Consider the following 25636-nt stretch of genomic DNA (forward strand, 5'->3'; position numbering starts at 1 on the left):
CAGGAGTTATTTTTAAACATTGTGAAATCGACGTCCTTTTTCTTCATTCAAAAGCACACGAGCATATTATTATCCTTAACTTTCAAGAGGAATAGCCTAAAACGAGTGTCTCTTGCTGCTTTACAGTAAGAGTTGTTTACAATAAGCGAGGAGACTGCGATTAGTGAGGTGAGGGAATATAATGCTCTGAATTTTGAATCTGACTGAACTGAAGTGTGCACTCTAGGCCTAATTGAAATTACATTGACTGCAATGCAAATAACTGATTACTGCATGCATGTTATGACTGTGTCACTATGATATGACTGGCGTGTAGGCTAGGCCTACACTGTATAGACTATATAATGTAGAGTATATAATCTACATTGTAGACTTAATACAAAATGTGATGTTGTATTATTGTAGATCATCCATTTCGAAATTGAAATATCACCATGTCCATGGAAGGCATGATCGTACATTCTCTCAGTCGGCATGACATCACAGTCACATGATTTCCCTAAGCCTAAGGCCTATTCTAACTACGCGATCGGCCATTTTGGCGAAGGTGCAAACAAAGGGTGCGAGCGTGTGTTTTTTTTTTTTTCTGTGACATTTTTCGAACTGTTTTTCCATTATATTTTATAGCATTTTTTACTTCATTTTAATTGCTGGACAATGGTAAAAATCTGTTGTGTATAGTCTACGAGTGTTCCAAGAATGCGATGCAAGATGGCCAGCTTTATCGTTTTATAATCACATGCTGCCCATGGGTGCTTGCATGTACGGGCAATTCGATGAATCCAGTCAAATCACTGCTAATTTCTGGTTATACCTCCGCATTGAATCACCAGGTAGGCCATCAGAGTAACCACATGCCATCTTTGATTAGTAAAAACTATATTTCTTCAAAAAATACTTCGAAAAGTAAGATAAAACACGTAGAAAAGGTAATGAAAATTCAGCGTTTACAGTATGCGTGTATGCGCATGGGCATCGAGTTTGCTTTTGTTTGCACAGTCGCGATCGGTTGATAAGCGGAAGTTATGTTTGCGACTGAAAATCCCTGGATGTCCGACCGAGAGAATGTGTGAATGTATTCCATGCAACTGCTATTAAATAAAATGCTTATTCATTTTTTATTTAACTCCTTGATGTGCAGGCGCGGATCCACGGGCCAATTCTACCTGCCCGCCCCCCCCCCCTGCCTCCCAACCGGTAAAAAAAAAGGATAGTAATGTAAAATTTAACTTAAATTTTTTTTTTTTAAAGCGGCTGTCTGACCTCCCCCCCCCCAAAAAAAAAAAAACAAACAAAAAACAAAAGAAATCCCCCGCTAATTTGCCATTCGCCGGCTGGCTGATTCACCACTAAATATTTTCTCAAGATTTTCTCAAGATAGATGAGACGTCTTAGTTATGATAATTACTTTCTATTGAATTTATTGTTCTAACATTCAGAAATGCCTAATTCAGATTTTTTTTTTTTGACCAGTTAAAAGTAGAATAAAATGAATCAAAATTCATCTGAAGCTAATATGATGGTAAACTGGTGCTTTCTTCACCTAGACTAAAAACTTGAAGCCAGTGAGGCTCTAACTTTCTTCTGTCATCAAACTGCATACTGGTAACACAATAAAAGTTATTATTATTAATTTTATTATTGTTACTATTATTATTAATACTTAGTAGTAATAGTAGTAGTAGTAGTAGTAGTAGTACTGAAGTAGTAGTATTAGTAGTAGTAGTAATTGTGGATGTGAGATAACTGAATACCCTCATATACATGTACATATAAAATTGAGGATTAAATACCAATGATTATTGTTTTCCCATTGTTCAACAGGATTCAAAATGGGAGCCCAGCAGAGTAATTACCCCCCGGGGTCATTAAACACCACCACAATGCAAGGTCCCCAGGGCGCGCTCCAATCAGGGGCCCACTCCCCTCTACCGGTGGACGCGGTGCCGTATAGAGGACCCAAGCTAGAGTATCACATGATCAACATCACAGCCAAGATGGATGTGCAAGGTGGGTGCATGTATGGGCAGGAGTTAGTTCCATGCATTTATAGTCGAAACCTTTCTCTTGACGCCCCCCCCCTAATATGGAAACATGAGGGCCATTTTCATCAAAAAAAAATCATAAATCTAACTTCTTTGACATGTCAAAGAATCTAGTTGTTATATGAAATTTAAATCCCCCTCATATTTTTATTTGTTTGAGTAGCATAAATGGTACTTCAAAGAATTCCCTGACGTTTTTTTCAAATTGGTTTAACGCTGGCCAAAACTCTACTTGTATATATGCTCGCTCTCAAAACACCAGTGAATTAGTCTGGTTTTTGGTTTTTGCTTCATTGCAAATTATGCATGCTGAGGAGCAATGAGTGGTGCATGCGCACTACCTGCTGGAAAAACAAAAATATTAAAAACAATGTCTTGGTTTTTTTTCCAGTTTCCACTATCCTAAAAGGTACAGTTTAAAAAAAAACAATGGTTTTTTCTGCAGTGAAAATGGGCCTCAAATTCATGTTTTTTTCATCCTAGGATTAGGATTGGTGTAATAATATTAACATTATGATGAGGAATCAATTGAATGTATGAGCAATAGATTGTATTTTAATAATTGGGGAGATTTTCAGAGGTCCTTTTTTTCCTCAGAAAAGTGGCAGCATTCTTTTATGATCAATTATGTTCATCACTTACGTCATTGTAATTTTCAGAAATAATGAGGCGCTGTAGGACGATTCAGTGCAATGTGTACCGTAGGACATATGACTTTTATCCATGTTTTTCATTCTTGCATGAAAAATCTCTTGATATCAGACTATGACTACTGGCAGGGTTACAAAAAAGCAACAGTATTTAATAGTTGTATCAAGATATTCTTTGTTTGTGGATGATATATATCAAAAAGAAATACACGCTATACAGGAAACATTGCAGGCATAGCCCTGTGATTATTTTCAGCTATAAGTATTGGATATCTTGTATTGATGTACATGTATTTACAGCTGGATTCTTTTCTGGATCCATGGTTACAACAAACGTTGATGCTTACTACCCCACACTGGTTCAGCCATACCAACATGGCTTCAAGATGATTCAGTTTCAGACGATTCCAGGAGTCAGATCACAAGCAGGATGGTTCAGTCAGGCAGTCCCGTTCCAAGCGGTGCTCACAAGAGCAATCGGAGTGTAGGTATCATTTATATCAAATACATTTAGGTCAAGTCCAATTAAAGATAAAGACCAGTTATGGTCATGCGATTGCATTGTGAAAGAAACGTTGTGAAATCGATCAGAAAAGGTTGATCATCTAGCATATAAGTATTGATGTGTATAGCTGCAACGTTCTGGAATCATCAAAACGATAAGAAATTTGGCCCAGTCTTCGTAAAGTTACAAGGACTGTACACAGAAAGATGTATATGGGACTACGCACACATGCGCGACACGTGCGTTTATCTCTCACAGACCATGTAGATAAACTAATTTACCAAATATATAAATTAGTAGGCGGTTTCCGGGCAAAATTTTTATCATGTATTAGTCAAAACATTCTTTCACATGATTGGTAATAAGAGCTTCCATTTCATTTTTTGAAATTTGGGCATTTCTAATACTGGCCTTTACCTTAAAGCTCCTGTCCCAGATATGCCACACACCATATCTAAGACTTTAGTAAATGTCTAACGATTGTATAGTTAATAGCCCTACTTGAGCTTTTATCTGACCGAATATGAAATGAAAGGACACATTTGATGTCAATATACAGTAAAAACTGTCTATTAAGGTCACTCAAGGGAAAATGGATAAAGTGGCCACTGTAGACAGGTGGCCTTTCTTGACAGGTTCTACAACACACATTTCATTCTCGAGGGAGACAAAATACGTGGCCACTACAGACAGGTGACATTTATAGAGAGGTAACCACTATTAAAGACAAGTTTGACTGTATGTTCAGAACTCAGTTCAGAATGTGACGTACATGTGGTCGAGTGGTTTAAGGCGCTTGACTTGGAGATGCGAAGGTCGAAGGTTCGAATCCCGACACGGCACTAATATCCTTTGGCAAGATATTAACCTGCAATTGCTACTCTCCACCCTGTTAAATGGGTACCCGGTAGGATGCGATCGTCATTGTTGGTCAAACAGTTTTTGAGCATCAAGTAAAGCCTGGCTGGAAAGCTCCCAGGAGTGGAGATTGTGCACACATTGTGTGCGGGCAAGCACTGAATCCAATGGCCGGGGTAATAGTATATTTGTATAGCGCTTAGAGACATTTGTATTAAGCGCTATATAAAAATTAAATATTATTATTATGTATGGGTCACCAAACCACCAAATACATGTACCTTGGACTTGCTCTGTACTGAGTTGTTGTGATGGGCAACGTATTCAACTGTGCATCAATTAGTTGAGAGATGATGAACATTCGTACATGTACATTCTTTGACAATTCATCATAATGATGATTACACCGACAAAACCATCTAAACCCTAAACAGTCCAATAGGCCATCATATGTAATGCACAAACCTATTGCAAACATTATGGGTGGTATTCCGGTAGCGCGTACTAAGTTAGGGCATAATAAGTTAGTCCACACTTTTATGGAATGCCAGTTGCCAACTCATTTACCCTGTACAGATTATTTTAATCCTTCAATGAAAAGTGTCCCAAAAATTAATTTTGCAATGAAATGGGTAGAAAAAGATAATATGAGTATGAACTGAATTTCAACAAAGTCTTTGGTAGATTATCTTTGTCATGAATATTGAAGGAGGAAGATGAAACCTAGCATTCCATAGAAGTGTGAACTCAAATTCTTGTTTGGCCTGGACTTAGTCCCGGCTTAACTTATGAGAATACCACCCTATATATTTTGTAATACGTAGGACAAGCCATAGGCCTGAATTCACAAAGGAGGTTTGAAGTCAACCCATGCATGGTTTCATAAATTTAGCTCAATATAAGCGCAACACAGTCAGAGGTCCAATATTAGACGCACGCAAGGCAAGGTATGTTTATTTTGCGCTAATCTTAAACCATGGGTTATGAAAATGAGGGTTTGGACCATATGGGCTAAGTTAAACCTCCTTTGTGAATTTGGGCCATAATGTTGGTCCAGCCCAGCAACAATCAATTAATGTACACAATTCACATCATGACTAATGAAGAACAATAATTTGTCATAGGTGAATCAATTAATTTTTAATGAGGTACTTGACACGATTTATGCAGTAAATTGGATTACATTAGAAATTGGTCTATTATGCTGGTAGTGGCAGTGTAAAAGACACACATACAGTGTGAGTCCAATAAAAGTTTACACCGTGAAAATTGCTAATTATTTTAAAAATCATCTATGAATAGTAAATTATTATACATCTTATGAAAGAGTGTTTTATCCCAAATATTTTGGTATCTATTGTGTGTGTGGTATGTGTTCATGCTTGGATGAACAGGAGACAATGTTTAAGAGAGTGCAAAAATAGACTTGCGCCAAAGTTACATGTATACATGTGATGTTTGAATAAAACAATTGGGATTTGGGTATTAATTCGGTCTTTGCAGATCAAAAAAATATCCCTAACAAAATTAATCATGCCACACAAATCAAATACCAAATATCAAAGAACATTTGTGCCTGTTGGTGTGTGTGAGTGACTTTGTTTCTGCACAAAGCAAATGCAATGCATCTCATTTGATACATTCAATTCATTCTCTCACTTTGATACTTTTGTGCAAGTCGATTTTTGCACTCTCTCCAACAATGCCTCCTGTTCATCCAAGCGTGAATACATACCACACAAAAATGATACCAAACGATTCAGGATACAACACTCTTTCAAAACATGTATGATAACCTTTTGTTCATAGCTGACTTTTAAAATAAATGACAATTGGCCTAATACTATATCATTACAGCATGAGTTAAATCCAGGATTTTGTTTCAGAATCTGAGAAAAAGATACCCAATCCCTTTAAAGGCATTGAGAAAACCTGTTCTTTACATTTCTTTTCAGTGTTATGATAAATATCACTTAATTAAATGTAATTTAATGTCCCCCAAATGACCATGTAGGTCAAGCTATTGTGATCACAGATGAGCAGGACTGAAACTAGAACAAACTAGTTCACACAAGTTATCTGTATTATTATTTCAAGGTTATAAGTTCACCGGTATACGCCCCTTTTGTCTGTTATATTGATATTGTCAACGTCAATGTATGAAATGAAAATTTATTGAAAAATACCCACTACTCAAAAAGGGATTTTAAAAAAAATCCTGAAATGAGTGCAACAGAGGAATTTACCCACAAACCTGACTTAATTGTGAAATGTGTATGTTTTCATCTGTTTGATATGATACCCTGTGCCTCCCCCCCCCCCCCCCCCCCCCCCAACCACCATCAAAAATATATGCCATAGCCACTGCTTCTGTATTGAATTCAAACTCTCTTTATGAATTTGGCCATTTCCCATATTTACATGAAACAAATTATATAAGTCACCTCTTGTGTCAATCTGCTTTCAGGCTTTCTTACATTTTTTAAAATTTTAGACTAGACAAATGATGAACTGTACAGGGTGTATGTATTCTGCAAGGCAAAATGTATAGAACAGAAAGACAAAGAGGCTATGCATTATGTCAACAGATGTTTCCCTTATAAACAAATGACATCATATTGATATTTTTTTTAACTTTATAGGGATAAAGTCCACTCTAGTATTGTTCAAGGCTTCATTCTTTATTCCACATACAGTTTTAATTCATGGAGATGATCAGTACAGGAAACAGATTATATCTATGGAAAAACGCTAAGTACGTGTAGGAATTTTGATGAAGCTGATTAAGGACTGATGGGCTGTATGCCCTATTTATGTTCTTGGCAGCCAAATGATGGCTTCCATTTATATTGTCACTGAATTTTCACTTCCTCCCACTTAGGGAATATCATATCTTTATGAAAGTTCTGCAGTCTGCTCTACTTATTTAACTATTGAATTGATTGCACCTGATAGTGACAGTTAGTAGAATTTTCAGAAAAGTTTAGCAATTGAATGGTGTTTCGTAATGGCATTTATGCAATCAGCCCAAACCCACAAAACAAGTTCTTTTTAATTGTTTCAAAATGTATGTATATTTTTAGGATTATACTGCATACATGCTATTTATTGTATACATGTTCATGTATATTTCATTTTGCATACGGTATATGCACATGTATTAACAATATTATTGTAGAATATGAGAATTATTTGAATTTGGAAGAAATTATTTTTTGTTACCCATTTTCTTCAATCATGAGAGATGGAATCTGCAGATTGTAAAGAGTTTCATTGAGCTTCAAGTATTTTATTCCTTCTCATCTTGGTCTACAAATGGCCAAATGGCAAATACCACTGATGTTATGACAAAGGTAAAAAAAAAGCAAGATAATAATAATTGAAAAAAATGCTGATAATTATAATGAATTAATAAAATAACTGGAGGAAGAAAGAGAGGTACATGTAGAAGGAAAATCTTTTTAGAATAATGCTGAAGTGAAGTAAAAACAGGGTTTTTTGGTCATGGTAAAAAAAGGGTACTTGCTCCCCCCCCCCCCCCCCCCTCTGTCCCCAACATTAAAAAATAGGGGGAAGACAGAAAGGGAGAGGGAAAATGGGGAGGGGGGGGGTCATTTTGTATAGATACTAATGATAATCCCATACAGTGGATTTTAGTAACATGAATTGATTTGATTTGATTTGAATTGAATCGATTTAAATTGATTTTGATCTAGATCATGGATATGACCCATAAATTAAGGAGCCAGACTCGTCTGCATTGAAGCAATGGGGATCCAACAAACAACCTCCTTAGGGTGGGGGGGGGGGGGGGTACTGTGTAGAGTATGAAATGATAATCCTGTACAGTGGACTTTAGTGAAGTGATTTGATTTGATTAATTTGAATTGATTTTTATCCAGATCATGGATATGACCCAGAAAGGAGCCAGACTTATCTGCATTGAAGCGACGGGGATGCAACAACAGGCCTCCTTTTCTTCTGGACTTCGCGGTCATGCTGGCAGTAAGTTGATTTCTTACCCTGCTTTCTACCATGGCAATTTGACTTTGTGCAATGTCATGGAAGATACTGGCAATTTAGGAATTGGGCATAACCAGCCCATATCCGCCCCCCCCCCCCCAGCCAGTATGGAATACCTTTATCATGCAAAAGCAATGAATGATCTTTTAAAATTTTCAATCAAAACACACGTTTAAAGTCTAATCAGAGCTGCCAACTAGTACAGGAATGTTGTTAGATGCCATTTTTTTTTTGTCAAGAGGGGGGGGGGGGGGGGGTGATGGTTGAGAAAGAGAAGAAGAAAAAAAATCCTTCTGAAACAATACCTGGTTAAAGTAAAATGTTCACTTCAGTCTATCTTCCTTTGTTTAAACTCAACTGAGATCAATACCCAAACATGGTCTCATGGACTTTTTAACAAATCACCCTGAGCCAATTTATTTGTGAATCCAGCTGTCAGTTGCAAACAATATGACCATGTATTACCAGATCCGAACATGATTTCTATGGGATCTAAAATAAGGTAATGTCTCTGTATTGTAGAGGCATCATAGTCAAGTGGTTTAAGCACTGACTTGAAATGCAAAGGTCTTGGGTTAGATCCCCAACATGGCAATAATGTCCTTTGGCAAGGCATTAATCTACATTTGCCACTCCATACCCAGGAGAGAAATGGGGACCAGGTAGGATGATGATGAAATCCATTGTGTTAGAAATTGCTTTATACCCTCACAGTGACCATATAGTAGGAATACTCCCCAGGGAGTGGAGATGCTGTATATTGTGCATGAATGAATCCGCTGACAGCGGTTGTAATATTTGTAAAGCACTAAGAGATGGTATTTTAAAGCAGTATATGAATCCTGATTATTGATCTCTGCTATTGTGTTCCCAGACTTGGGCGTAAAGTCTAGCAATATATAGTCCAATGAGTTTTAGTTATAATCATGTCTGTAATTTCTTCCTCGGTCCTATCCAGCTATCGGAATAGACCTACTCTTCCATGTCCCTCAGCACCCCAACCCCACCCCCTACGTCTACCATGGTATCCATGTGCCTATTAGCTACAAGATCCGAGCGGGGTTCGGCCAACCCAGTTACCAATGCATGACGGACCTTAATGCCCAGTTTGGATCCTTTTTGAACCAAGGATGGAAGCTGGTAGAGATTAATCTGGATTCGTCGCAAATGCAGAGAGGTAAGAAGCAGGATGATCTGACATTTGCTCCGGGCTGTATTTCATTAAAGAACATGCAGCGTGTCCACACACAAAACAATTTATCCCGAAACTCTTTAATGAAACATTGTATAAAGAATCATTGTATAAATTCCAGGATGTCCACACACAGAAGAAAGTAATCCTGAAACTCTACAGCGAAATGTCATATAGGTGCGCAGCTTGCTACTGCGATCATGAAATGGAAGCGAAAATGAGAGGTCAGGTCTCCTTTCGCTCGAGGTCACGTTAAGCCCTGCCCAGTTATACAGTTCTAGTTCGACTAGTTATACTAGTTACGTCCACACACAACACATTCCGTGATTAGGCGTGATTCTTTATACGTCGTATAACGAAACGCATGTTTGGGCATTGTTTCGTTATACGAAGTATCGTTAGTAAGCGTCCACACACACATTTACATTGTATAACTATCCCGAAACGGTATAACTAATCATGCCTAATCATGGAAAAATTTGTGTGTGGACACGGGGATGGATAGGGTTGGTGGACTGGACGATGCTGCCCTACTCAAACAGGGGCAAATCAAGCCCTCTCAAAACTTCATGGAATTATAATTGCACACTTCCTGCTCTATGTTAATTTCCTACACTAACCAAATTCTTAACTACACCCATGACACTACACCTGAATAACCAAACCCTCACCCTAATCCAACACGTTTCTATGACCAGATGATGGATCCCAGAGTAGTGGGTGGAGGAGCCAATGTCAGGTCACCCTCCATGGATATACTTGCACGTAATCTTAATCTTAATCTTGAGATTAAGACTCAAAGACATTCAAAGATATTCCTCAGATCTTGACTGAAAAGAGCGAGTGGCAAAATAGAAGCCATCTTGGCTGAGGACATCACATAATGATGATGATGTTACCGTTATGGTTATGGTTGTAATTGGGTAGGGTTAGGGTTAGGTATTGAGTTTGGTCCTGGCTTGAAGTTGGGAAATCAAGCAATGAAGGAGCTTGACTGCTGAATAATTGTTCCAGTAGCATGTGCCGCATAATCAAGGAGGGCCAAAGAGAAATTCTTATAGATATCAGATTTAGGGCTATAATAATAATAATAGGCATTTGTATAGCGCCGTCTAACTACCAGACAATGCTATTCCGAGGCGCCCAAGAAAAATAGTATACAAATATACACTGCCTTGAGAGGTTCTGGTTAAAACTATGCGCAAGAGGTGACTCCAATAGTACTATTTGCTGAGGGGCGCAGCCCCGAAGCAAATGGTACTTTTGGAGTCACCGAGGCCCATAGTTTAACCAGTACTTCGAATAGAAGGCATGGTATATTTGTTTTATATCCTGCAACAAAAAATTATTTAAAAAAAAAAAAAAAAAAAAAAAAAAAATTGGAAGAAAAAAATTTAGAACAAAAAAATGTTAAATTTTATCTAAAAAGATTTGAAATATTTTGTTTTCATTAAATTAAGATTTGAAAAAAAAAATTGATTCAATTCAAAAAAAAAATTCACATTTTTTTTTCAACTCCCAAATAGTAAACCAAAATAGTACTCTCATATAGTACTTTCTAAAAATAGCTCAAATATTTTTGGTCATGTGACGAGCTCTCAACCAATCAGAAGCCAACAAATTTTTGATGCAGGATATAAAAAGAATTAGTTTGGATGAGAAAGTTCGGATGAGTGTCATAGTGCCAAGTACAGGTATTGTTAAAAAAGATAAGATTTCAGCTATGGTTGGGTTTGGTATGATATTGCATGATCAATGCACGAAACTCCAAAGGTACACACCCAATTTTGTTTTTGTAATTTAACTCCATAAATTTAATTCTGTTTTCACTGCTTTGTGTTGCCAAAAGGCGCTCAATGTATCGTGAGGAAAGAGTTATAAATGCATACTTTCCCTTCTCTCCTTTTGATATTCAGCCACTGGTTTCACAACGGGACAGATTTCCATGAATTCCATGTGGTTCTTTGAGAAGGAAGCTGCCTATGTGAACGACCCCACACCGAGATGGCAGGGAACTATTATATCATACCAACACAAAATCAAGGTGAGCATATTCTCTTCTCCTGCAGAGGTAATGTTTGTTTAAAGGCCATCTGTACTAGTTTGGCTAGGAGGGATTAGACCACCCAGGGAGGTCACTGACAGGTGGCTATCTCATCAACTCAGCTCTCAATTAACATAAGATCATGGGGGACCAGTGGTCTAGGATTATGCATTGTTTTCTATATAGAGGGAGCAAGTAGCTACAAGTTGTACAGTGGGGCTTTAAAAAGAATGCAGAGTATTCTATTGAAAATAATGTCACAAACTTTAGACAAAACTCTTGCTTTAGTTATTACATACGGTAATGATATACAAATTATGCAGTCATACAAAGTAACTCTAGTCTAAAAAGTATATTGATGATAATGATAGAGGATAGTAGAGGTGTCGTGGACGAGTGAATATGTCACCGGACTGTGGATCACAAGGTTCGCGGTTCAAGTCCCACCGCGCACTAGCTATTGTCCTTTGGCAAGACATTGATCTACATTTGCCACTCTCCACCCAGGTGTTAAATGGGTACCCGGTAGGATGCGAAAGATAATATGGTTAGATTAGCAAGTGTGCGCTTGTAAAAAAGACACCTGGCTGGAATGCTCCCCAGGGAGTGGAGAATGTGCATACGTTGTGTGCGGGTAAGCCTGAATCCTATGACCGGGGTAATAATATATATCTGTAAAGGGCTTTGAGAGGGCCTTCGGTCCTGAAAAGCGCTATATAAGAACTAGCTATTATTATTATTATTCTTATTATAATACTTCAAATTTATATATTCACATTTACATTCACATATTGATGATGACAAAGCTAATATTTTCTCCCCCACCCACAGGCTCAGTTTGGTGGTGTGGCAGCATCCAGACACAACTGGGACCCCATCCTAGTGGAGATGGGTCAACGAGGCTGGGAGTTGACCTGCATCCTAGAGACGCCAGAAACCCGCCAGAGCGGACTGACCACGGCAACCACGACGGTCCTTCTATTCTTTCAGAGACCCATCCTGTAGGGATGCGTAACCATGGCAACAAATTTCTACATAGGACAAATTCAACTCGTTACATGCATGGAATAGGTCCAAACTTTATGAAGACCGGGGGTGGGCATGGGTGTTGCTTGATGGATGAAATGCAAAAGCAAATATGACCTCCCTCCTATTCTTTCAGTGGCCCATTTTCTAGGTTTTTTATTTTTAGGAATATATTCAAATACAGGGCCAAACGAATAGCGGATAAAATCAAACTCTTTCTCACCTGCAGAGTTGCGGAAACACAAATGTAACCAACCAAACAAAAATTTTAATATTTAGGAATAATTTCAATATCTGTTTCTTTCTGAGGCCCATTCTCTCTCTTGATGCAGGGTGGCGGGAAACAATTAATTTATTTGTTTATTTTTCAAGGGAGAAATTCCCGCTTATTTAATTTTTTCTAGAATATCTTCTAGTGATGCATAGCCAAGGAAATGCACCATTTTCAATTTTCAATTTTTTTTTTTTTTTTTTTGGGGGGGGGGGGGGGGAAGGAGAGGTGGATAAATTTAACTTCATTCAAATGCCCATCCTGTAGGAATGCAGGGTCAGAAAAAACGCAAACGACTCAAAGGATCAAATACCCTTAGAATTCTCATAAAATCATTTATATGAACATGCAGGACCTCGGTCTGTAAGAATTTACATATGCAATGCACATCTATCTTAATGTACAGATCTTATTCTAGTGCATATATTTTGTTGCGATCAAGCGGATAAGTCACAGGACTGTGGATCACATGGTACTAGGTTTGAATCCCGCTGCGACACTAATGTCCTTTGGCAAGGCATTAATCTGCATTCGCCACACTCGACCCTGGTGTAGTATACAGGAAACCCGGTAGGAGTCATTCCTTCAATACACTGAGCGCCATGGTCGCTGGAGCTAATGCCAGAGAAATAATATCCAAAGTTCTTTAGAAGCGATGTTATATCATAATGTGATCTGCGTTGTTCGAGAACTGCATAATACTATTATTTTTGGGGTCACAACGGTGCACCACAGCCTTACTTTAGTTTGTGGGATAGATGAGCCTTCCTTTTGCTACTACACTTTAGGTAAAATGTCTTTGACAAACATTGAATGTGTTTCTTCAAAGTGTTTAAAAGATATCAACTTCAGAGCGAACACTGGCCAGTAGACTGAGCAATGCAAAGGGTACTACTACCACATCAACTCTGCTCAAATACATATGTATTTATATTCTCTATGGGAATATGTATGTTCTTATGAATGCGCGTTTGTGGGTGTCTGCGTGTGTGTATGGGTGTGTGTTTATGTGTACAATGTAGATTAATATAGTGCATCTTCTAGTGAACATATACATATACAGGTGTACATACATATATACATGGTAAGATGTTGACAATAGTTTTTATGAAATTAACTGCAGAACTAACTTTTTTATTTCAAAAATATGATGTGAACAATATATTTTTCATTGGTTATATTAGCAGTCCAATTAGATTAGATTGGAGTACCTAGATGTAAATTGGAATTTGGGGTAAATATCTCTTTGTCATGATTCTGTGTTACCAGTCGGACTTGGCCTTGTGTGAAGGGGATGATATTACAAAGCTGATACTGATGTATTGTTCACAAATAAGTTCTCTGAAAAATTATATTGTCAATTCATGTTTTATTCCATGAGTGACATGACTTTTATTCTGAGCTTGAAAAAAACAGAAGACTTCTGTAGGAGTATTTTTACACTTGCTGATTTAGGGGAAGTCTGGCTCTGGAAATATTCCAAATATATTACAAAACCTCTCTTTTCCTTGTTAAAGGAATTTGATATGAAATATATTTGAAAGAGGCTGATTATCAAGAGTCTGTAGCTACTTCTAATATCTATCACTTTACCTATGTGCTTTACACTTTCCAGATACAAGTTTAAAGGGATCGTTTAACAATGTTAAATTTGAAATACACGGCCCTACGCGTTATCAGTGTCTGTGATATGGTGTAATGAAGCCCTAAAAAAATTGCGCTTCAAAATGATCAAGAAGTGCCTCAAAAAAGTAAAAATCTTTGAGTGTTTTACCGGTTTTACCATACTCGTTTTCCCCAATAGACTGTAGTGTTATGAAAACCGTCAGGCGAACGGTTTTCAAAATTTGTAATTCCAATCATAAATATCTTGATAATCAGACAAGCAATCGGCTTGTAAAAGTCATGGGGTTCCTGACTGACCTAAAGGTTTATAATTATCTTTGCATCATGAGCTAAATCCAGAATTTTGTTTCAGAATCTGAGACAAAGTTACCGGATCCCTTTAAAGAATATATCATACTATTAGCGATTATTCAAGAACAATGCCTCCGTAAATGATTTGTTTAAATACTAACTTTGATATGTACAAACACTGCTGCTTCGGTGACTATAGATAAGTACTTTATAGAACTCATACTGTTTAGAGTTGAATAACGGTTGGGTTTTTTTTTAAAATAAATAATTAATTATGATAACAGATTAGACTTAATATATTGTAATTGCCTTTGAGAGACAAGATTTGTTTTCCTGTTTTCCACTTTCTACAAGTTATAGTGTGTTCGGTTCTTTTGGAATTTAATTATATTTTATCCTCATTGCATTTTCTGCAGTTTATGTTTATATGTTCTGAAAGATATGTTTATTGTGATCATGTGATGTTAATATTAGACCAAGACTCAGTATAACTGAAAAGCTCCCATTAACCAGTGACGTTTAGCAGAGTTGAGTTTTTGGTATATTTTTATATTAAGAGTAGATTGATGTCATATATTGACTTTTTTCTCTTTTTCAAACTCTATTATGACATCATGTTTATATGCCATGGAATTTCTTTTTGCCAATGTACAATATCATGCAACTCGACGTTCAATCTTAGAAAATGCCCTCTCTGCCATTTTGAGCATTGTATAAGCTAAATAAAACTTATAATGCGTTTGTGATGATGTTCGCACATTGTTTAAAAATAAATTAGGAGGTACATTTGTTCCAGTACTTGTGTAACAGATAACATTCGTCAAATAAAAACTATGAAAACTATGTCATATTTTAGGAGGAACATAAATTATGTGAAAATTGTATAGCTCTTTTGCTTGCCCTTAACAGTATCAGTACTTGTGCTGCCGTTTTTAGTAATATGACATTGATATCTGGCCTTTTTTGTATATTAAGCCATAAATGTTTTGATGGTCACTTGATTTGAACGTAAAGGTGATATAGCAACTTTAAAGGTAACATAGAAAACTTTGAGGAAGTTGGAAGACTGTGACTTCATATTATTATTATTCCAAATTTTGTGTGTAACACGATGGAAACTACTTCCGCATTATCAACTCAAGGGCGATTCCAATACCCCATTATACTATATCTTGTACAATTATGTTCCGATTAAGTGATACGTCGTTGTGATGATCGCTCGTTTCAAAAGGCGTTGGACGAGGCTATCAAAATAGTCCACTGACTGTACCGTTCCATGTCCGGCGACGACCAATCAACTGCAAAAAAAAGAACACGCTAAAATGGAGACAGTCCTTGCCTTTCATTTTTATCCTCGGATTCGGGGGTCGCCCGACAGATATGTGTGGGTTGCAAGTATTAAGGGATATAGATGATTGGAGCTTTAGAAAATTCAATTGTATATAAAAACAGTCAGAATCTGGATTACTATTGAAATTGCGTAAAGTTAATTTTTGTTTAAATTAGTAGAGATCGTGTTGTTCTTATTTCACAGATCATCATTTGTTACCTACTGAAATCAATTGGTTGCTCTATTGATGTATAGGACTTTAATAGAGGATTTTGTGAATAAATGATAGAATTCTGTATACAGCTTGAGGTCTGTATCCTTTTTATAACCTTTTTTATATGAATTGTTTATCATGTCTTTACACAGTCAAGTATATTTATGAATTATATTAAATAAACATGTATTGATATTGAAAACAAATTACGAATTGAGTATGACGTCATCTTGACTTTAAATTTGTTGTAATTTGTTTGGTTTATGCTGGGATTGTTTGTTTGTTTGTTTAATTTTTTTTTTAATTCTGAGCGTGCAAGGTAGTATAATGTGAACTAATGTCACTCAAGATCATAGATTTGGTACTTATTTCTGGATAGGTATGAAAACAAAAGGTTCCGTTTCAGGCCCATTCGCAGTAATATAAAGCAGATGCATATATCCAAACATTGCGAACGGATGGGGCGGCATCCTTCCCAAATGAGGGCATTGGCGTCAATCCTTGGGGGGGGGTGGGGCACGTCTCCCCACGAATTTTCAGGTGGTGAAATGTCCCCCCCCCCCCCCCACGATTTGGGGTTAAAATCTTCTTTTTTTTTTGCACGAGAGGGGGGAAGACAAGGATTAAGAGTCGAGAACGGTACAACGAATCGTCTTCGTTCTTTAATAATTTAATGAAATTCGAAGCTTCCGCGCTACAACGAAACGTGTTTTTTCTCCAATAACGTAATGAAATGTCAAAGTTTGCGCGGAAGGAAGAAAACTGAATTTAGACAAAGATTAAGAGTCGAGAATGGTAAAACGAATCGTCTTCGTTCTTTAATAATTTAATGTAACGTCAAAGCTTCCACACTTCGCGCGGCAGGAGGGAAACTGAATTTAGACAAAGATTTAGAGTCGAAAACGGTACGACGAATCGTCTTCGTTCTTTAGTAATTTAATGTTACGTCAAAGCTTCCGCGCGGAAGGGGGGGGGGGAATTAATTTAGACAAAGATTAAAGGTAATACAAAGTTTTGGTATGGGGTCATGAATTCGGTTCAAATGAACATATTCGAAGCATATGCGATCCTACAACATTCAGTGATCGTTGTCGCGGTTGAAATCGAGTCTAAAGTTATGAAATTGTAAATAATAAACTCTCTATGTTGTATAGCTCCCTCTCAAGGTCAAGATATTAATTATGCTATAAAACAATGTTTTTGACTAAAATCGACCGATTAGCTATTCCCGTTTGGAAATTATATATGACATCTACATAATCTAAGATTGTCATGGTCGCAGCCATGAATGAAACCCAAAGCTTCCGCGCTACGTCAGACAAGGAGAGTCGAGAACGGTACAACGAAACGCCTTCTTTCTCCAATGGCGTAATGAAATGTCAAAGAATCCGCGCTTCGCGCGGAAGGAAGGAAACTGAATTTAGACAAAGATTAAGAGTCGAGAACGTTATATACAACGAATCGTTTTGTTCTTTAATAATTTTATGAAATTCAAAGCTTCCGCGCTACGTCAGACAAGGAGAGTCAAGAACGGTACAACGAAACGTCTTCTTTCTCCAATAACGTAATGAAATGTCAAAGTATCCGCGCTTCGCGCGGAAGGAAGGAAACTAAATTAAGACACAGATTAAGAGTCGAGAACGGTACAACGAATCGTCTTCGTTCTTTAATAATTTAATGAAATTCAAAGCTTCCGCGCTACAACGAAACGTCTTCTTTCTCCAATAATGAAAAGAAATGTCAAAGTTTGCGCGGAAGGAAGAAAACTGAATTTAGACAAAGATTAAGAGTCGAGAATGGTAAAACGAATCGTCTTCGTTCTTTAATAATTTAATGTAACGTCAAAGCTTCCACACTTCGCGCGGCAGGAGGGAAACTGAATTTAGACAAAGATTTAGAGTCGAGAACGGTACAACGAATCGTCTTCGTTCTTTCGTAATTTAATGAAACTCAAAGCTTCCGCGCGGAAGGGGGGGGGGATTAATTTAGACAAAGATTAAGAGTCGAGAACGTTACAACGAATCGTCTTCGTTCTTTAATATTTTAATGAAACTCAAAGCTTCCGCGCTACGTCAGACAAGGAGAGTCGAGAAGGGTACAACGAAACGTCTTCTTTCTCCAATAACGTAATGAAGTGTCAAAGAATCCACGCTTCGCGCGGAAGGAAGGAAACTGGATTTAGACAAAGATTAAGAGTCGAGAACGTTACAACGAATCGTTTTGTTCTTTAATATTTTAATGAAACGTCAAAGCTTCCGCGCTACGTCAGACAAGGAGAGTCGAGAACGGTACAACGAAACGTCTTCTTTCTCCAATAACGTAATGAAATGTCAAAGTATCCGCGCTTCGCGTGGAAGTAAGGAAACTGAATTTAGACAAAGATTAAGAGTCGAGAACGTTACAACGAATCGTCTTCGTTCTTTAATATTTTAATGAAACGTCAAAGCTTCCGCGCTTCGCGCGGCAGGAGGGAAACTGAATTTAGACAAGGAGAGTCGAGAACGTACGGTTCAACGAATTCTTTCTCTAATAATTAAATTCAACATCAAAGCTTCCGCGAAGAGCGGGAGGGTGGGGGTGGGACTGAATTCAGACAAGGATTAAGAGTGGAGAATGGAACAACAAATCGTCTTATTTCTCTATAAATGTAGAGAAACGTCAAAGATAAAAAAGAAAAGAAAATGAATGAACCGGTCACCAATGGAAGTATATACACGCCGTGAAACAGAATAACTAGAGAGAGAGAGAGAGAGAGTGTGTGTGTGTGTGTAGCATCATAACCCCCCCCCCCCTGAATCCGCAATTGATAATGTGGTATAACTTTGAAACTAAATGTAAAGGTGATTTCACTGACATGACTGCGTCCCCCCATGCTCGGATTGACACCCTTGAATGAGGGCGTCATCTTTTTGCCCACATCGCGCTATGTTTGGGCCGACCATTTGACCAAACTGAATTCTCATTGGGTTTTTTTTAGGGGGACGGGGAAGGGTTTCTTAATAAGCTCTATAATACGGAAGACAACAATTTAAAATGGTATTGCCAAAAAAGTGGGACATAATGTAATCAAACTTTAGTGCACCCAGTTTATATTGTTACATAAACATTTGCATGAATAAGAATGCGAGTTTCAGGCAAATTAAACACTGACACATGCTGTGTAGAACTGCTGAAAAAAAGTGAAAAGCTGCATATACATAGGAACAGATCGATTTAATGTTTGGCAATTGAACATAATGGAGAATTATGATCGGAATAACTGACCAATTAAAGGTTACAAATGAACTATATTCATTACACATAAGCGTGATACAAAGTCTTAGTGCCATACAATTAAGGTACAATAAAACAAGCAGAAATGTAATCGAATCAATTATTTTGAAACAAACTGCACCGTGCTGTTAAAGTTTTAAAACAACATCAAATGTTATAACACTATAATCATTATTATGGTACCAGTTTCATAATAAAATGCATGTTCACGTACTTTAGACTTTTTCCATTGTTATTCGTAGATGAACATGTAAATAAAAATGCTCGAGTGTTAACTTAAGCATAGTGTAATACCATTTCGTATCCTTTTCTTTATATTTTCATATCGTTTATATAGGCCATTATCACTATTAGTCAACGAGTACTAAGTTATGATGTTGCTGTTTATTGCTTTTCATAACAAGTTACATTCGAATAAATGAACTCTCCGACAAATGAACCTTTGGATATGTAACCCTTCGGATATAAAACGATCGAACCTTCCGAAACTAAATTGCAACTTTGGCTAATTGAATCTTTGGAGCATCGAACCTTAGGAGGAACCTACGAGTCGATGAATCTTCGACTATGTTAACCTTTAGAACAATATTATATTCAGTTATCAAACCTACTAATCTGAACCTTCATAATAAAAAGCTAAAACCAAAATGCCGGTCTATGGTTCCTTTTCATACGTGTATAAATTCATTGAATCTTCGGGTCCTTTCTGGGAGTATTCTTCCCACGATCCGTCGTACACCGCCACGTCTTCCTTCCCTGCATGGAAGGCGCCTAGGGCCAGGATGGAGGCAGTGATGCCCACGTAGCACGACGAGGTCAAAGGTCGAGACAGGTCAATGCCATTGGATTTGAAGAGGGCCCTGAGATCGGCGGGTGACCTGAACTTGTCGGAGCCGTCATCGACGAGGACGTTGGGGAACGGGATATTGGTCGCCATCTTCATGATTCCAAGGTTGATACCTGCGCATGGAGTTTGATGAGAGAAATATTTCAATATGACTATGAGACTTGGAGAGAAAGGCCATGATAAACGCGTAAAACAATGAGAAAGAGAGAGACCATTTATATCAGCGATCAGCGCTAGCTTTGTTGCTTTTTCACGGTTTCTTCTACATATCTCATTTAGGTCTGTCTAAGCTGGTGTGATCTGAACCCCCTCCCCATTATGGGGAAATCTCTTTAGAGGCTTTGACACCTTCAACATTATGATTGTATGTCCTTTCCATTCTTTGATTTGTCAACAATCAGAGTAAAAAACTTGAGATCAAGAAAAGTAAAGTGCATATAAATTGTTGACGATAGCAAATTAGGGTGAAGTGATCGAGGAATGGAAAGAAATTTGATGGTAGGAGAAGTGACGAGGAAAGACGAGGAAAGACAAGGATGATGATCGATCAGAAGAAAGGAAAATGGAACCATGGCTACGATCGGAGATAATGGTGACGATCAGCAGGATCAGCGAAAAAAGTGAGGTTCAGAGGAAGAGTGATGATCTAAGAGAAAGGTGACAATAAAAAAGGTGACATCAGATCAGAGGGTTATGTGATGAACTGATGATCAAAGGGTGGCGATCAAAGGGTGGCAAGCAAAGAGGAATGTGACGTCAGGGAGACTGGTGATTGACGACCAAAGAGAAAGATGGCTATCAAAGAGTGAGAAATTTAGATGGCGATCAGAGAGAAGGATGGCGGGTAAAGAAAAAGATGGCGATCAAAGAAAAAGGTGATGATTAGAGGAAAAGGTAACGTTAAAGGAAAGTTGACCATCAAAGAGTAAGGCGATCATCAAAGTATATTGTTACGACCAAAAAGTGACAAACGGGAAGGGGCTGCCAATTAAAGGGGAAAAGAGAAAGAGTGACTACAAGAAGGATTTTTTACCTTCATAAACAGAAGGCTGTGATCCATCATACCACTCCACAAGACGGGAATCCATAATCTGAAACTTGGGATCCTTCACGTTCTGCAGGACGTCTTCGTAACTCTTGAAGAGATCCTCTCGTCTCTCAGTCACCTTAAACTCCACCGCTTCTGGCACGGGCGTTGGTATTTCCGTCACCGTTCGGTTCTCAGCAACCCACTGCTGGAGTCCGCCGTCGAGTACGGAGACGGCGTCGTGATTGAAGAGGCGGAACATCCACCACATCCTAGGTGCCGTCATGACCTTAACCTTGCCTTCGTAGAGGACGACGTGCGTGTCGTTGTCGACGCCAAGCGTCTTTCCGACGTACTCGGCGAAGTTTGCCGGAGTCGGGGCGGTGAAATGATAGGAGGAGTCCTTGTTGCTGAGTTGATGGATGTCTATGTGGTGACTACCAGGTATGTGTGCCTTCCCTGTTTCCATGCCGATCCTTGTCGCGTCAAGAACTCGAAAGGGTCTTCCATCTGGGGTCTTCCGTGTTCCCATTGCTTCTGCCAGCCATTCCGTACTTACCAAGCCAGGGTATTGTGCATGAGATGATACAGTGGTATGCTGTAAAAGGAAGTGTCAGGTATACCTCCTTAAAACAATCACAAACCGAATTGATGCAATGTGATGATTTTCTAGTAAATATATATTTTGTTATGACTCGAACTTGGCAAGTTGAGTGTTAATATTAGAAAGTGGAAATCTCCAGTTGGCATGAGGCCATCATGTTTGATGGCCTATACAGCTCTCTTATAATAGAAACTTTCTTGACTATCTTCGACCTATATAGACAGCGAGGTGATCTTTTTGTAACTCTTGTTAACTACCACATTTTCATGACAAACTTACATGGAAGGGCGCTTTTCAACAGTGCAATGTCAAGGTTTGGAAAACATAAAGTTCATATTAAGCTAAAACATATTAGCCCCCCCCCCCCCCCTGTGAAATTATGGCTGAATAGCTGATAAATCATTACCGCATTGCCAATTTAAGATTTCTCAGAATATTAAGTGATTTCAGCTTTAAAAACTATCTCTTGTCCGATAAAACTGTCACAAATTGTCTACGTCCATCGAAAGCCAACTTTTTAATTCTGTGAAGGTTCTAGTCCCCGTCAGTGTACGTGCACTCGATTTTGTCGATGTAGGCCTGTATTAATTACATGTGACTTTAAGCCTGTAAATCATTCCTGAATAAAGTTTCGCTATATCAGACTCAAAAGGGAATAGTGCATTGATCTAAAGCAAGGGTTTGATGGCTCATCGTATAAACGAATAATATCTTACTAAATTGTTTGCATATTATCTGATAATGATCATGATGTAGATAAAATGTGCCTGTAAGACCCATGCCCTTTCCAACATGTTTGGAGAAACCCCGGAGAACACGTACTGAAATTCAAATTTGCAGCTTGCATAGTGTCTGCATATTAATCATAATATGCTGCTCCGTCCTGCAATGAATGTGTAGCATGAATATGAAGCTGATAATTTTAACCTTTTTGTTTCTATTTAGAGTTTTATGTTATTAGCTAGTGCAAATGTCAACAAGTTCTAATATTTAAGCTCTCAAGTTTTAATGTTTTATCAAAATGAAGCTGAATAGAGAATCGCTAATAGGAATGGTTAAAAAAAAAGCTTGCATTCCAAAATTAACATTGTAATTTCTATTGATCAAGTCGAGTATGATGAACGCCCCCCCCCCCCAACCCGAAAACAAAAAGTTTGCTTTATAGAGACACTTTTTTTTGTCGTATCGAACTATTGTCCGGTTTTGTCTTCAGATAAATATGTGTTGGGTATCCCTAAGACCTTCTTCACTTGTAACTAGTCGCTCAGTTGCTGAAAATGAATTTGCATTTACTAGTCATCCAATTCCTTTTATTGTTCATATATTTAGGATCACTACAGAAATAACTAAAAAGAAATATGTAGCTAAAAATGAAGCCGCGGGACTAAGTCTAGACTAGACCTAATTAAACAAGAATTTTAGTTCACACTTCTATGGAATGCTAGTTTCATCTTCCTCCTTCAATATTCATGACAAGATAATCTACCATAGACTTTGTGGAAATTCAGTTCATACTCATATTGTTTTTTTCTTCCCATTTCATTGCAAAATTAATTTTGGGTGCACTTTTCATTGCAGGATTGAAATAATCTGTACGGGGTAAATGAGTTGGCATCAGGCACTCCATAAAAGTGTGGACTAAGTTAAGCCAGGCTATACCATAGAGCTATATATATACAGTGCGTCCCAGATAAAACGAAACCGAGAATTATTGATGTTTTATCATAACGTAATCACAATTATAATTGATAAATGACACATATTTGGAAAGCTTAGATCCTCTTCTTTCATTTGATGCAACTCATAATAACGCATATTTCACGCATGGCATGAGTGATTAAAATCAATTTGAAGAGAGGAAACCGAAAAGTCGTTTGGCGGGCGGTATCTGAATTTCAAAGAGAAAATCACATTTCTAGAAAGTTGAGTTTCTGCCCTTTCATATGACACCTCATTCAGGAAAAATGAGCTAGGAATAACAAAGTTCTGTTTGCTTAAAGTAGTGTTTGCATTTCCATAATTTGATTAAACGAATTCGTTTTCACTGGCTGCCTGCCGTATCAACAAACGAAATTAACAAAAGACTTAACTCCATTTCGTTGACAATCAGCCGTAGACGAAAGACTTTATGCATGGCTGATCGTCAACGAAACGGCGTTAAGTCTTTTGTCAATTCTGCTTTTTGCTACGGCATGCAGCCAGTGAAAACGAATTTGTTTGCTAAAATTATGAAAATGTAAGTGCTACTTTAAACAAACAGAACTTTGTCATTCCTTGCTCATTTTACCTGATTGAGGTGTCATATGAAAGGGCAGAAACTCAACTTTCTAGAAATGTGATTTTCTCTTTGCAATTCAGATACCGCCCGCCAAACGACTTTTCTGTTTCCTCTCTTCAAATTGATTTTATGCACTCATGCTTGAAATATGCATCATAATGAGTTGCATCAAATGAAAGAAGAGGATTTAAGCTTTCCAAATATGTGTCATTTATCTATTATAAATGTAATTAAGTTATGATAAAACATCGACAATTCTCGGTTTCGTTTTTTCTGGGACGCACTGTATATATATATAGCTCTATAGATAGTATGTATACGCGCTATCGGAATAGTACCACCCAATAGCTTAGCAAGATCACGTAGTCACAGTTAGGTCAAAGATGAACAAAATACGCATAGGGTAGTCATGTTTCAAGATGATGGTCGAGTTCTGGTTAAGGTCATGATCGTCGACATGCAGCTTCTCACTCTTGATATTCCACTTAGAAACATATTATATTATAGAACTATCGCTTGAAAAGGAATTGCTCTTAATGTGCTATCATATTTTATACAAGATAAGATGAATATAGACCTATATGCCTAGACTAGCTATCTTTTCTAATGCCACAAAATTGTGTAGTCAAAATTGTACACAATGTGTCTGTCCGATTCTTTTTTAATGCCACAACATGTAGTCCAATGTACACCCAATGCGTGCCCTATGCTTTTCGTAAGAATATGCCTAAAGTATATATTCTGCCAAGACAAGAGTTATTAAATTTGTTAACACTTTAATTATTCCATTCACGATCATGATGTATAGGATGGGATCTATCTACATTATACTACACAATCAACTATTTATATCGAGATAAAACTATCGTATCATGCATGACAATGTGCGTAGACCTACGTACCGTGTTGACCACATAATTAGACTATATTACCTTCTAAATATGGATCTAGCCAAGTATATTTCTAGCTAAGTTTACTTACTATATGAGAAGCGGGCACATTGCAGGCCACTGTCCCATAGACTGAATTAGCTGCATGATGAAATCTGGTTCTAAACAGAGCCAGTGACTGTACAATTAGTAGGTTCCTCATTTTAGAATGAATCTGATATAACACCAGTGGTTTCCTGGGGCATCACTATAGCAGCAAATGCAGTCTTTTTTTCTCCCTCCGCTGCCCTATAGACTCTAGCCATGCACATTTGCCACTCGATCCGGCACACGGAATTCAAAGTTCAGTTGTTATGTTGACAGATATGTCAAAGATTAATAGAAATAAAAACCTGGGTATAAGCAGGGTCTCGTCTACATGGTACATGTACAGTGCGTCCCAAAAAAAATACACTTTTGAAATGGCAGCTCATAAACTCAACTTTCATATGACACCAAAAAGTCCGAAAATAATTCATGGTTGGGTGGGGGCGGGGGTATATGTAGGTCAGTCGTTAAGAAAATGATGTTATGAAATTAACTGCAGAACTATGTTTTTTATTAAAAAAAACAAATATGATGTGAACAATATTTTTTGCATTG

The 25636-nt window shown here is 37.7% G+C and overlaps 2 protein-coding genes across 2 annotated transcripts; one reads left to right on the forward strand and one right to left on the reverse strand.

The window, feature by feature from the left end:
• The first annotated feature begins 19 nt into the window (after nt 1–19).
• LOC756089 lies at nt 20–14026 on the forward strand. The gene is made up of 9 exons (XM_030996039.1): nt 20–168; nt 1825–2010; nt 2996–3180; nt 6367–6376; nt 7296–7411; nt 7961–8063; nt 9040–9258; nt 11190–11317; nt 12149–14026. The coding sequence occupies exons 2-9, from the start codon at nt 1833–1835 to the stop codon at nt 12320–12322; spliced, it is 1113 nt and encodes a 370-aa protein (XP_030851899.1). The 5' UTR covers nt 20–168; nt 1825–1832; the 3' UTR covers nt 12323–14026.
• A 5243-nt stretch (nt 14027–19269) lies between these two features.
• On the reverse strand, nt 19270–25292 carry LOC591629 (thiosulfate sulfurtransferase). Its single transcript, XM_011685052.2, has 3 exons — nt 25086–25292; nt 21229–21820; nt 19270–20308 (listed from the first exon to the last, which is right to left on the reverse strand). The coding sequence occupies exons 1-3, from the start codon at nt 25194–25196 to the stop codon at nt 20004–20006; spliced, it is 1008 nt and encodes a 335-aa protein (XP_011683354.2). The 5' UTR covers nt 25197–25292; the 3' UTR covers nt 19270–20003.
• Nucleotides 25293–25636: the final 344 nt, after the last annotated feature.

Source organism: Strongylocentrotus purpuratus, unplaced genomic scaffold (genome assembly GCF_000002235.5).
Source record: "Strongylocentrotus purpuratus isolate Spur 01 unplaced genomic scaffold, Spur_5.0 spur5_scaffold_3, whole genome shotgun sequence".
NCBI lineage: Eukaryota > Metazoa > Echinodermata > Echinoidea > Camarodonta > Strongylocentrotidae > Strongylocentrotus > Strongylocentrotus purpuratus.